Genomic DNA, 13,622 nt, shown 5'->3' on the forward strand with positions numbered 1-13,622 from the left:
AATTAAGATTCTCCCTTTAAAGGTGTTGGAATTAAAAGGAGAATCTGGAGCTCCCTAGACCCCAAACACCATTGAAAATGATGCTGTTTGGGGGTGGATTCCAGCATTACTTGTTTAAACTAGGGAGCTCAGATTCTCCTTTGAAACATTGAAAGTGATGCTGTTTCCCCCAATTGGGGGTACTGGATACAACACCATAAAATGTTTTCATAGCATAAAACATTTTGAAAGCATTTTGAAAATTTGGGTGCTGTGTGGTTTCCGGGCTGTATGGCCGTGTTCTAGCAGCATTCTCTCCTGACGTTTCGCCTGCGTCTGTGGCTGGCATCTTCAGAGGATCTGATGTTGGGAAAGCAAGTGGAGTATATATCTGTTGGAGTGTCCAGGGTGGGTGGGGAAACCTTTTCTCACTTTAATATGCAACTTATCCCTGGAATCAGGCTCCATCCCTGAAGACTGGAAGATGGCCAATGTCACACCAATCTTTAAGAAAGGATCTAGGGGGGACCCAGGAAATTATAGGCCAGTCAGTTTGACATCTGTTCCTGGTAAATTAGTAGAATCTATCATTAAAGATAACATTATAAAACATGTAGAAAAGCAAGACCTGCTGAGAAAGAGTCAGCATGGCTTTTGCAGAGGCAAATCCTGTGTTACAAACTTACTAGAGTTCTTTGAGGGTGTAAACAGGCATGTGGACAGGGGTGAACCGGTGGACATTGTCTACTTGGATTTCCAAAAGGCTTTTGACAAAGTTCCTCACCAGAGACTGTTGAGAAAACTCAGCAATGAAGGAATAAGAGGGGAAGTCCTCCTATGGATTAAAAACTGGTTGAGAAACAGGAAACAAAGAGTGGGTGTAAATGGGAAGTTCTCACAATGGAGAGATGTCGGGAGTGGTGTCCCCCAAGGATCCGTTTTGGGACCAGTGCTCTTTAACCTATTCATAAATGACCTGGAAGTAGGGGTGGGTAGCGTGGTGACCAAGTTTGCAGATGATACCAAATTATGTAGGGTGGTGAGAACCACAAAGGATTGCGAAGAGCTCCAAGCGGACCTTGATAAATTAGGTGAGTGGGCTCAGAAATGGCAAATGCAGTTCAATGTAGCAAAATGTAAAGTGATGCACACAGGGGCAAAAAATCCAAACTTCACATACACGCTACAGGGGTCAGTTCTATCAGTCACAGACCAGGAAAGGGATTTAGGCGTCTTAGTTGATAGTTCCATGGGAATGTCAACTCAATGCATGGCAGCTGTGAAAAAGGCAAACTCTATGCTAGGGGTTCATTAGGAAAGGAATTGATAATAAAACTGCAAAGATTTGAGAAGGATCCACTCAGCAGCGGTCGTGGTAACAGCAGAAGCAGTTAAGGAAAAGAAAACACAGGAACCCAGGCGTTGCTCACTTCAAAGAACAGAAGGGTTTTATTCCTTGTTTCCAAAAGCACAAAACAGTCTGACAGAGTGCAGCGCAGCAACTGGATAACCAAAGCACGCATAGACCAAACTGTTCTGTGCATACATATAGAGACATTCAACCAGGGAGCAGTGATGCAATCACACTAGATGCGCTTAGTCACGGTTGCATCACCCACTGAAACTAGGTGAAAGGTGGAGGATTGCATCAGCCAAGCTGTCAAGTAGATTTTGGTGATCTAACTGTCAAGTCCTAACACCCCTTCCCAAAACTACTATGACAGCACCTTTATTACTTTCAGCTGTTCTAACATTCTCTGATGCTTATTCTGTGACACAGCTTTGGTAAACACATCAGCAACATTTCGCTCTGTCTCAACATAGGCAAGTTGAATAGTTCCATTCTGTACTAGCTCTCTAACATTCTGGTACTTTACTCCTATGTACTTAGTTCTTGTCTTCATGTTTGCAGTCTCTGCTAATGCGATGCAGGTCTGTGAATCATCAAACACGATTATAGGCTTCTTTATGGATTCACCTAACTCAGTTAGCAGTGTCTCAACCCAAAGTAGTTCTGAACACGTTTCAGACAATGCGCAGAACTCAGCCTCAGAAGTGGACAGGCTGATTGTGGTCTGTTTTCTAGAACACCAGGTGATAGCTACATCACCATACTGAATGACAAAACCAGTACAGGACTTCCTGTCACCACAGTCTGCAAATGAACTATCTGCAATAGGCACTTAAATCTGTGCTTTAAGTGGACTGGATCAGTAAAACCATGATCAGCAGTTCCTTTTAAGTACCTAACCACACGCTTAACACCCTCCCAATCATGTTTGCTGGGCTCGCTAGCTGTTCTGCTTAGCGTACAAACAGCAAACGCCACATCTGGGCTTGTCCAGTTAGGATATATGTAGGAGACTACCTACAACAGATTTATACAGTTCAGGATTGTTGAACTCCCCACTTTCACCACCTCTTCTGAAAGTCTAGGGACATTGGTGCTAGGCAACCCTTGCCTTTGACAATCTAGTCTTGTCCACTAACTCTTTTATTTTATTCTTCTCACTTAGGAGATAACCTTGCTTTGGTGTAGATATGACATCAATACCCAACGGCAATGCTTGATAAAACCTAAGTCCTTTAGAACATACACATGTCACTGAGTTGTTTGTACAATTTGTCAAATTGTTGTTTAGGATCTTACACACACACATATTGCTATCATCAACATAAAGAAGAATGACCTCTTGATTCTCTTTAGTTCCCCCCTTGATATATAAACATGCATCAGCAACAGACTTCTTAAACCCCAGTTTGGCCAGTCGTACTGTTCAGTTCATTATACCAGTTAGCACCAGCTTCTGTTTTAAACCATACAAAGAACGTATGCAAAAGATAAAACAGTATTTGGGTCTGCTTCTTCATACCCTGGTGCAGGCTTCAGATAAATTGCTTCCTTCAATTTAGCATTTAAAAAAGCACACTGGAAGTCATAATGCTTCACCATAAAGCCTTTCTTACTAGCTAATGCAAGCATAGCTCTCAAAGACTGTGGTCGTAAGCCGTGGGAGAATAGGTCTGGTCATAATTCAGCAAACGGTCTTGTACAAACCCCTGGGCTTACAAGCCTTGCTTTTATACCTTGGAGCACCATTTGGCAACTCTTTCCTCCGGAACACCCACTTTGACCCAATTGCCCTCTCTCCTTCTGGCAAAACAGTCTTGGTAAACACTCCGTTGTTGCACTAAGGCATTATACTCCTCAACCATAGCTTCACGCCAGAGCTCTATTTCAGCTGGCGGTAGCTTTAACATCTCTTGATAGGAGCTTGGCTCTGGATACCTGTGCTTGACAAACATAGACGCTTTGAGAAAACCCATACCTGTCAGGAGGTATCCCTTTTGTAGACCTATCAGAGATAATGGCGCACCTTAATTTGTTTCTCATCTTCTTTCACTACTGCTAGTGTCACTGTCTTGCAGCCCTTCCCCCTTCTCAGCTTTCCTGGACGCTTGGACGTTTGCCACTACTGGAAGCAGTTGGTTGACCTTGAGCTGCTGCAGGCTGCCGCCCGCAGTTCTGTTAACCCCTTCATGCTGAGTGAAAGGTAGCAAAACCTCTGTGTTAGCATGGATAGTTTCCCATCCTGCATGCTTTTCAAAGTTTGCACTTCGAGAGATCACAACCTTTCCATAGGAATGTGCAAAACGAAAACCTTTTGTCCCAGATTCATAACCAAGAAACCCTTCAATCTCACCCACCTTCTGATCCCCCTTCCGCCTTTGGGCGTCAGGGTACCAGCACATTGGCATAACTACCAAAGATATGCAAATGATCCAGAGATGGATCTTTCTGGTACAGCAAAAAATAAGGAGTCTGGTTCACATTAGAAGACTATACTCTGTTGGTCAAGTATGTGGCAGTGTTCACAGCCTCAGCCCAGAAATGTTCCAGGCATGTTGGCATCCAGAAGCAAACAGCCGCTTATAGTATGTAGAACCCTAAATTTCCTCTCAGCAACCCCTGCCTCAAAAGGAGAGAAAGGGTTGGTTTTTCTCTGTGACGTATGCCTTTCTTTCTCAACCAGTTCTGGAACCCAGAACCCAGGAACTCACCTCCCTCTTGTCCGCTTTGGAGGCAAGCCACTTTTATGTGAAAACTGTCTTTCCACCATTGCCACCCACTCTTTAAACCTTGGGTAAGCCTCAGCTTTGGATTTCCAGGAAAAGACTATAGGTGAACCTGCTATAGTCATCCACCAAAACCATGTGGTACTTTCCCATGCCCCTGGCTGGGCTGAAATGGTCCAGAAAGGTCCGTATGAATTAAACCAAATGGCCTATCTGACTGTCTGGTGCTTTTCCCTTGTAGAAGGAAATGCCTTTACTTTGGCCTTACTGCGCACAGTACAACCAAGATAATTAGGACAGGACTTGGCTTTCAGTTCACACACAACCTGGACATGTTTCCTAGCACTTTGAAACTGGTATGTCCTAGCACACGGTGCATATAATGAATACAGTCATCATGCATAGGTTTGTTAACTGCATTAGCTATGCTTTGTCCTACATCATTGTTATTTAGCTGATAAAGGTTATTCTGCAGTATACCTGTGGCACACAGACTCTCCCTTGTTTCTTAATAGAACAGGTCTGCCCACTAAATTCCACCACATAACCCTCAGCTGTCAATCTAACAACGCTTAACAAACAAAATTCAAAATGAAGGCACAAAATATACATTACTCAGAGAGCTCATTTAGAGCAGGAACAAATGTTGATCCTTGAAGTTGCACCTTTGCTGCGGTGCCATCAGCTAAACAAACGCGGGTCAATAACAGGTTGGCGCACGTGGCCGCGTAAGGAGACTTTCCTTATTCACTATATGCTCAGAACAAGCAGAGTCAATGAGCCATAGTGAGTTGGAGTCCTTCTCCTTGCTTGTTACCAGGAAAGTAGATGCTTGTGATTCCTGTCTGTTAGCCCTCGCTTTCCAAGGTGGCTTGTTCTTCCTCTACCACTTTTGCATTTTGTACAGGCCCGTGCAAAATGGCCAGGATTCCCACAACGAAAACATTTTTTCACAGCATTGCGAAGTAGGGACGGCAGAATCAGCAGGAAAATCCCTCTGCGATGATTTCTCTCAGCCGCAATCTCAAGCTGGTAGTCCCTCTGCTTCTGGTGGTCTAGCAGCTTGGCAGTGACGTGAATCCAAAGTCAGCGTAGACTCCGCGACGCTTCTGGAAACTGCATACCAACTGGTCCCAGCTGCTATCCAACCATCTAAAGCAACAGATAAACTTTGTGGGAGTCTTCAAACTGTGTAAACCTCCATCAGCCGAAGCTGTGCAAACAGTTCACGGATTCAGCTTCAGATGCTCAAACACAGATCCTCCTGGCCTCAGTTTGAGATTGTAAAGTTGTCTTGTGAGGAGGACCTTTGCCCCAGCCGACTCACGCTGATAGATGCCTTTCAAAGCCGCCCACGCCTTGGCTGCAGTCTCAGCTTCTCGCAGATAAACCAACTGTGAGCTTTCCACTGCTAGCACAACAGACGCATCGCTTTTTTCATCTGCACGCCACTCAGCAACTGTCGGGGCCGCTGGAGGCGTAGAGCTAACGTTCCACAGGTCCTCACGAACGAGATAGCTCTGCATCGGCTGGCTCCAAGCCACATAGTTATGCCTATTCAGCCTCTCTCAAACAGCAAGCCGGACATAGTGGAAGCCATGGCAATAGCTGAGTCACATTAAGCACGCAGTACACTCACTGTTACTCACGAAAGCACGGAGGAGCTGGGCCCATAACTCCGAGAAGGATCCACTCAGCAGCGGTCGCGGGTAACAGCAGAAGCAGCAGCATGCAGGAAAACACAGGAACCCAGGCGTTGCTCACTTCAAAGAACAGAAGGGTTTTATTCCTTGTTTCCAAAAGCACAAAACAATCTGACAGAGTGCAGCGCAGCAACTGGATAACCAAAGCACGCGATAGACCAAACTGTTCTGGTGCATACATATAGAGACATTCAACCAATCAAGAGCAGTGATGCAATCACACTAAGATAAGCTTAGCTCACGGTTGCATCACCCACTGAAACTATAGGTGAAGATTGGTGGAGGATTGCATCACAAGCTGTCAAGTAGATTTTGGTGATCTAACTGTCAAGTCCTAACAAGATTGTCATGCCCTTATATAAAGCAGTGGTGCGACCGCACTTGGAGTACTGTGTCCAGTTCTGGTCGCCGCATCTCAAAAAAGGATATTGAGGAGATAGAAAAAGTGCAGAGAAGGGCAACAAAGGATGATTGAGGGACTGGAGCACCTTCCCTATGAGGAGAGGCTGCAGCGTTTGGGACTCTTTAGTTTGGAGAGGAGGCGGCTAAGGCGGGATATGATTGAAGTCTATAAAATTATGCATAGGGTAGAAAATGTTGACAGAGAGAAATTTTTCTCTCTTTCTCACAATACTAGAACCAGGGGGCATTCATTGAAAATGGTGGGGGGAAGAATTAGGACTACTAAAAGGAAACACTTCTTCACGCAACGTGTGATTGGTGTTTGGAATATGCTGCCACAGGAGGTGGTGATGGCCACTAACCTGGATAGCTTTAAAAAGTGGAAGCTTGGACAGATTTATGGAGGAGAAGTCGATTTATGGCTACCAATCTTGATCCTCTTTGATCTGAGATTGCAAATGCCTTAACAGACCAGGTGATCGGGAGCAACAGCCCAGCAGAAGGCCATTGCGTTCACATCCTACATGTAATGAGCTCCCAAAGGGCACCTGGTGGGCCACTGCGAGTAGGAGAGAGCTGAAGACTAAAGATGGACTTTGAGATCTGATCCAGCTTGGCTTGCATTCTTATGTTCTTATGTTCTTATGTGTCACCTTAGCCTTGAGTAACAAAGAAGCGGCAACCAAAGGTCCAATAGTTGAGGGCATCTTTTGAATAGATAGTACTGAAGTAACAATGAAGACTATAGCCTGGGAAGTAACCCTTGTAGATAGCAAGGTCACTGGTGGGAGCATCTGAAGTATCCTGGCCTTTGTTTCTACTAGCTTTGTCTATGGAGTCATCCTGTGTTTGTGGTAATGGAGCCCTGGTTTCCGATTACAGTCTTGACCCTAGTATTTTTTCAACACTGGCAGCCAAGAAGTTCTGTTCATTTTTCATAATTTCTTCCTTCCTAAAATTGTCCATCTCCTTATGGATTTCCAATTTAGCTTCTCTGTGTAGTCTGGACGTGAAAGTGGCTTTCAGAGTAGTCCAGAATTTCTGTTTTTTCAAATAATATTCTATGTCCAGGTTGGTTTATCATGTGTTCTGCTATTGCTGATTTTTCCTGGCTGAAATAGTCTGGCAGTGCCTTTAAAGTGGTTTAACTTTGATACGTGTCTGTGCGCTGCGTTTGGTGGTTCCTATGTAGACTTGTCCAGAGCTGCATGGTATGCGATAGACTCCTGCAGTAGCTAAAGGATCCCTCTTATCCTTTGCTGAACGTAGCATCTGTTGAATTTTCTTAGTGGGTCTGTAGATTGTGGGATTGTTTCTTAGTGGGTCTGTAGATTGTGGGTCTGTAGTTTGTAGGTTGTGCTTCTTCATCAGTTTTCCTATGCGATCAGTGGTTCCCTTGATGTATGGTAAGAACACCTTCCCTCTAGATGGCTCTTTATCTTTGTTCATGTGGCTTGTTCTTGGTCTTGCCACAGACGCAGGCGAAACGTCAGGAGAGAATGCTGCTAGAACACGGCCATACAGCCCGGAAACCACACAGCACCCAAGTGATTCCGGCCGTGAAAGCCTTCGACAATACATTTTGAAAATGTTTTCAAAAAATTATTTCTGCTGTGTGGCATGGCTTATTGCTGTGCTCAGATTTGTGAGTTGGGGCATGTTCTATAATGTGATGGTGACTTTGAAACAACCTGGTGTAAAAAATCATTGCTTGGTCACAGTGGGGGAGGGTGGCTGCCCATGGGGCGCGCCAAACTCCAGTTTGCCTAGATACACCACTGGTACTTTCCAATTTCATTACTTGGTAGTGGCCTTTTGGTGATGGTTTGAGTGGTGCCCTCAGCCCCCTATAGTGGTAATTTAAGATTATAAGATTCCTTCCCATGCCCCAGACATAAACGAAATGCCTGCACTGGATGACGGTTATTTGAATGCAGGATCCTCCCTAATGCTCATTACTGAAACCCTTATCTCTAGTGGTGGTAATACTTGGGATTAATGGAATTAAGTCTGAATATTACATTCTGTTTCTTATTGGGAACGCAGGCTGTCAGTAGACATCCTGAAATGATTGGTCAGCGATGGTGATTGGATAGGATCCAATTAACTGTTTGGTCTGGACAGGTCTTGTTGGCTTATCATCAGGCCAACTGGATTTATGAAGCAGGGCTGATGAGGCTGATATTAGATCTGGACTTGCAGTGGTGGGCCAGATCTCCATTATAGCACACGGGCCTCTTACCAGCTGTTTCTGGTTTGCCAGCTTCAGCCCTTCCTTAAGAGGTCAGTTAACCATGAATTGACCATACTGAGGTTGAACTACTGCAGTGTACTTTATGAGGAGCTGCCTTTGAAGTCTGAAAGCTTCAACTGGTTCAAAATGTAGTGGCAAGGCTACTTGTAGGTGTAAGATGCTGGCCGTATCTCACCAGTTTTCTTTTTCTGGCTAGTCTACATCCCTTTCTAGCCTACATGGATGATTGCTAGTCTACATCCCCTTCTAGTGCAGAGTGGAGGAAGCAGGGAGCAAGTATGCAGACTGGGATCCACTATGAATCTTCCTGCACACTGGGGAGAGGAGAGTCTGTTTATTTGCTGTACTCTGATGTGCCAAAACCTTTCCCACAATACATCGCTCTGAAATGTGAAGCTTGAGACTGACAATTGAATGTGTTCCATGAAACTGAGTTACTGACACCTTAGAACCAGAAATCTTTGGGTGGGGTGGACTTTAGAGTACCTTTTGTGCATTGTTCTATCCTTCATCATTCTTCTTAGATGCTGACTTTCATTATGCTGGCTCGTCTATCAACACTGTGTCCTAACACAGTACTGCAACGGTTAGAACAACTCATTGAGCCCCTACGAGCAACTTGCTCTACAAAGGTAATGCATTTGGAAAGTTCAGAAGGTTTTCTTTCCCTGGATTACTTTCTTGCATGGTTGTTGTCCCAGGCAGTCTTTAGATTGTGCTCTTGCGGGTGCAGAAACATCTACTTTAGGGTAATACAACATAGACATTTTCTTTGGAAATTGTTGGTGCAGTTCAACACTTTGTTCTTCACTAGAGCAAGGAAGGCATTTACCATCAGCCTTGGTCCACCTGTGGCTAGCTCATATTTTAGTCCTATTTGTGGCTGTTAAGAACAATATTATCATAAATAAAACAGAGATCACCCACAACAAAGACTCTATTATGCAAATTAAGAAACCTTGCATGTATTTTCTATTTTATTATTACTTTGGCAGTTCATTAACATGGGCAAAAGGACATGGTATGACAAAGCTTTATCTAAAGACCGGGCCTTGATTTCCTTCATTTGCCCATTTCTAGACTGTTATTTCACATACATTGTGGTGTTGCTTATACTTGAACCTGATTATTTTAGTGCTGCTGCTGATGGAAAGGTGATTAGTTAGTGAGTCATCCTGCCTCCCATCCCCGCAAGTCTGTGGCAGAGATGAAAGCCAGTAGGACATTAGCAGCTGGGGATGCCTTTCATGGGTATTTGGCAGAGAAATCTCCTTCTGTCAAAACACATCCTTTGAAAAAGAGTTTATCCTGCCTTTCTCAACTGTAATGAGTCTCGAAACAGCTTCCAAACTCCCCTCCCCTCAACAGACACCTTGTGAGGTACTTGGGGCTGAGAGATTTCTGAGAGAACTGTGACTGGCCCTAAGTTACCCAGCAGGCCTCATGTGGAAAAGTGGAGAAACAAACACAGTTCTCCAGATTAGAGACCACCACTTTTAACCACTGTACCATGCTCGCTCTCTGTGTGGTAAAGATCATATGGCAGTAGGTACTAGTTTCTACCTTTGATACTGCCTTCAACTGCATCAGAGTCCATCAAAGTCAAAACTTTGTACTTCTAGCAGCAGTTTTCCAGTGTCTCAGGCAGAGGCGTTTCACATCACCTATGACCTGATCCTTACTGGAGATGCTGTGCATTGAACATGGGTCCCTTTGCACACTGAACCACTGCCTCACTCCTACTTGTTCATGTCAACTCTTGGGACTGTAGGAAATTCAGTTGAACCATTTTTGTACGTTAGTACATCCCAGATGATTTCATCTCTTCATTTTTTGTACCACTTCATTCTCAGGCACATGATAATGTGATCCTCAGAGCCATTACAATGGGCAGCAGGTCCCTTTGTCTTGAAGCCTTGGAAGTTGAATCTTCCCTGATTTTGTATTCCTTTCTTTAGGTGAAAGCTGGTTCTGTGAAGCAAGAATTTGAGAAACAAGATGAACTAAAACGTTCAGCAATGAGGGCAGTAGCGGCTTTGCTGACCATCCCTAATGTAGATAAGAGTCCTGTGATGGCTGAATTTTCTTCCCAAATCAGAGGCAACCCGGAAATGTCTTCACTCTTTGAAAGCATTCAGAAAGATTCTACTTCACTGTCTGCCACAGAATTAATGGACATAAGTTAAGGTCCTCTTATTCTCCAACCACATTGTTCACTTTGCAGACGAAAGATCTTCTAAGGCTGATGCTAGCTGGCCACTATTTCTATTAAGATGGGCATGGATTCAGGCATGATAGCTAATTCTGTTGATGTCATTAGGACAACAGCAGTTTGTTACTCCCATAAAACAAATGCACAATGTGTTTCTGCCAAAAAAAAGTATGATTCCAGTTGATTTAGCTAGAGCCTGATAGTAATGTGGTGATTCTATTGGCTATCAATTTGTATTGATAGCACTGTAACATTTTTAAAACAGCGGTAAATAAGACCCTGCTATATCTAATACTATAGCCATTGTGGCAGTTCAGCTTCCATAGTCATATTGGTTAAATAGCAGCTTTCATTTGTACTCAGTATTTAAACTGACTCGAGTCACTTCCATACTGCTAAAATGGATTAAATTTACACCAGACCCCTTTTTGTATCCAACTTCTGAAACTGTGAAAGTGTCTCACTGTCATTCAGTATAGAATGCCTTATGCTTAATTAATGGAGTTCTAGCCTGCCACACTCCTTTGAACACAGTGGTTTCCTCCTGTAGGTGCCCTCTGGCAAGTTTACTTGAGAAGCTGATACCAAAGCACTGACGATTTTCAAACCACAAAAGTTAGCATGTTTCTCCAAGAGACATTCGTCTGTAATAAAGGAACCACCGAATAAAAACACAAATGCTCTTGTACCATTAAACAAATGTTGCTGGGTTGGATTCGAAGAACTTCTGCATCTTTTCTCCCATCCAGGGAACTCCAGAAAACTGAAGCTCAATATCATGCAAGACCTGTGGACAAAATGTAACCAGGCAAGGGGGGCTAATAGGAAATTGATGTTATGTTATTTCTCCTTGCTTTAGATCCCCCCACTTCACAAGCCCCTGCTGGGCTCTGTAGCATTTTATCCATGGGGCTTCTGAGCCAGACTTTTCAGGAAAGGGGGTGAAGATCCATGAGCCCCTTCAGCTCAGTTTGTAAGAACAAGCTATTGCTGTTTGGCAAATACAGAACATTGACTTCTTGTGATCATGGATTGCTAGTTAATTGTTAGAATTTATTCCTTATGATTTATTGTGTGAATCACTTGTGCTCTATTTATAAAACAGGGTGTGTTTCCATCCTACATAAAATACATCTGGTAAAAATATTTTTGCAAGTAAGCTGAAAAGATGTGGACTAGACAATGCAATTGTTAGATGGATTTGTAATTGGTTGACTGGCCGAACACAAAGAGTGCTCATCAATGGCTCATTTTCATCCTGGAGAGAAGTGAGCAGTGGAGTGCCATGGAGTTCTGTCCTGGGCCCAGTGCTATCCAATATTTTTTTTTAATCAATGACTTGGATACTGAATTGGAGGGCATGTTTATCAAACTTGCAGATACCAAATTAGGAGGGGTAGCTAATATCCTGGAGGGGCAGGATTCAAAATGATCTGGACAGATTAGAGAGCTGGGCCAAAACTAACAAAATGAATTTCTACAGAGATAAATGTAAGATTCTACACTTAGGCAGAAAAAAATGAAATGCACATAGGATGGGTAACACCTGGCCTGACACAGAACATGTAAAAGGGATCTGGGAGTCTTAGTAGACCACAAACTGAGCATGAGTCAGCAGTGTGATATGGCAGCCAAGCCAATGTAATTCTGGGATGCATCAATAAGAGTATAGTGTCTAGATAGAGGGAATTGTACCACTCTATTCTGCATTGGTGAGACCTCGCCTACTGTGTTCATTTCTGGGCACAATTTAAGAAGGGTATTTACAAGGTGGACTGTGTCCAGAGGGCAACCAAAATGGTAAAAGATGTGGAATCCATACCCTATGAAGAGACTTAGAAAGCTGGGGATGTTTAGTCTTGAGGTTAAGTGAGGACATTAAAGCTATGTTTGAAGGGACGTCATGTCGAAGAGGGAGCAAGCTTGTTTTCTGCTGCCTCAGAGACTAGGACACGGAGTAATAGATTCAAGGTGCAGGAAAAGAGATTCCACCTAAACATTAGAAAGAATTTTCTGTCAGGGCTGTTCGATAGTGGAGTTCACTGCCTCGAAGAGTGGTGGAGTCTCCTTCTCTGGAGGTTTTTAAACTGGCTGAATGATCATATGTCAGGAGTGCTTTGATTGTGTGTTCCTGCATAGCAGGGGGTTGGACTTGATGGCCTTTGGGATCTCTTCCAACTCTATGATTCTATGATCATGTATTAATATTATTGTGATCAGCTTTGACTCTGTATGGCTTTGCTGAATAGAGCAAATTTATTGGTTTGCATTCCTTACTGTCAGACTTCAAGTACTCCTTATAAATTGGGTTGACTGCACTTAGAAATAAATTCCCTTAAAGCCCAGCTCTGTAAGCATTCCTTAACGAAACAATTTTTATTTCGCCATCAAGTCACATCTGGCTTATGATAACCCGTTGGGGTTTTCAAGGAAAGACAGTGGGGCTGTTTGCTATTGCTTCCCTCTGCATCGCAGCTCTAGTATTCCTTGGAGGTCTCCTGTCCAATACTCGCTTAGCTTTAGAGATCTGGCCATGAGTTGAGATCCTCTTCCCTATTCTCCTAGCCGCAGCTATCCAGGTCATGGAATCGTAACAATAGTTATCCAGAATTTAATATTCCTTCCCCCTCAGGCAAAAGCACAACAGCTGGAATTTGAAACATGGAAGTTATCAAGTAACTTCAACCTGTACAGAACTGTATTGAGTTTGAGGGGCACTACCATCCTGTAAAACATTTAACCAGAAATGCCAACCAGCAGTGCCTGTATAATGCACACATTTGGTAGTGGTGGAAAGTATTGTCAAGTCATAGCTGACTTCTGGCAAAATCTGGAGGGTTTTCAAGGGAAGACATGTTCAGAAGTGGTTTGCCACGGTCTGCCTCTGCATATTAACACAGGACTTCCTTGGTGATTTTCCATCCAAATACCTGCCAGAGCCATCCAGGTCGAAGCTTGGCAAATTTACATGTATTTAAAAAGATGAGGGAACTCA

General features: G+C 43.6%; 1 protein-coding gene across 1 annotated transcript in view; it reads left to right on the forward strand.

The window, feature by feature from the left end:
- LOC125429223 (cullin-associated NEDD8-dissociated protein 1-like) overlaps positions 1-11,342 on the forward strand; it is a 40,062-nt gene extending 28,720 nt beyond the window's left edge. The window contains exons 14-15 of the mRNA XM_048490140.1: positions 8,940-9,047; positions 10,374-11,342. Coding sequence (XP_048346097.1) covers positions 8,940-9,047; positions 10,374-10,601 — 336 coding nt within the window. The 3' untranslated portion in view covers positions 10,602-11,342. The remainder of the gene's footprint in view (positions 1-8,939; positions 9,048-10,373) is intronic.
- The last annotated feature ends 2,280 nt before the right edge of the window (positions 11,343-13,622 follow it).

This window comes from Sphaerodactylus townsendi, linkage group LG03, assembly GCF_021028975.2.
Source record: "Sphaerodactylus townsendi isolate TG3544 linkage group LG03, MPM_Stown_v2.3, whole genome shotgun sequence".
Classification (NCBI taxonomy): domain Eukaryota; kingdom Metazoa; phylum Chordata; class Lepidosauria; order Squamata; family Sphaerodactylidae; genus Sphaerodactylus; species Sphaerodactylus townsendi.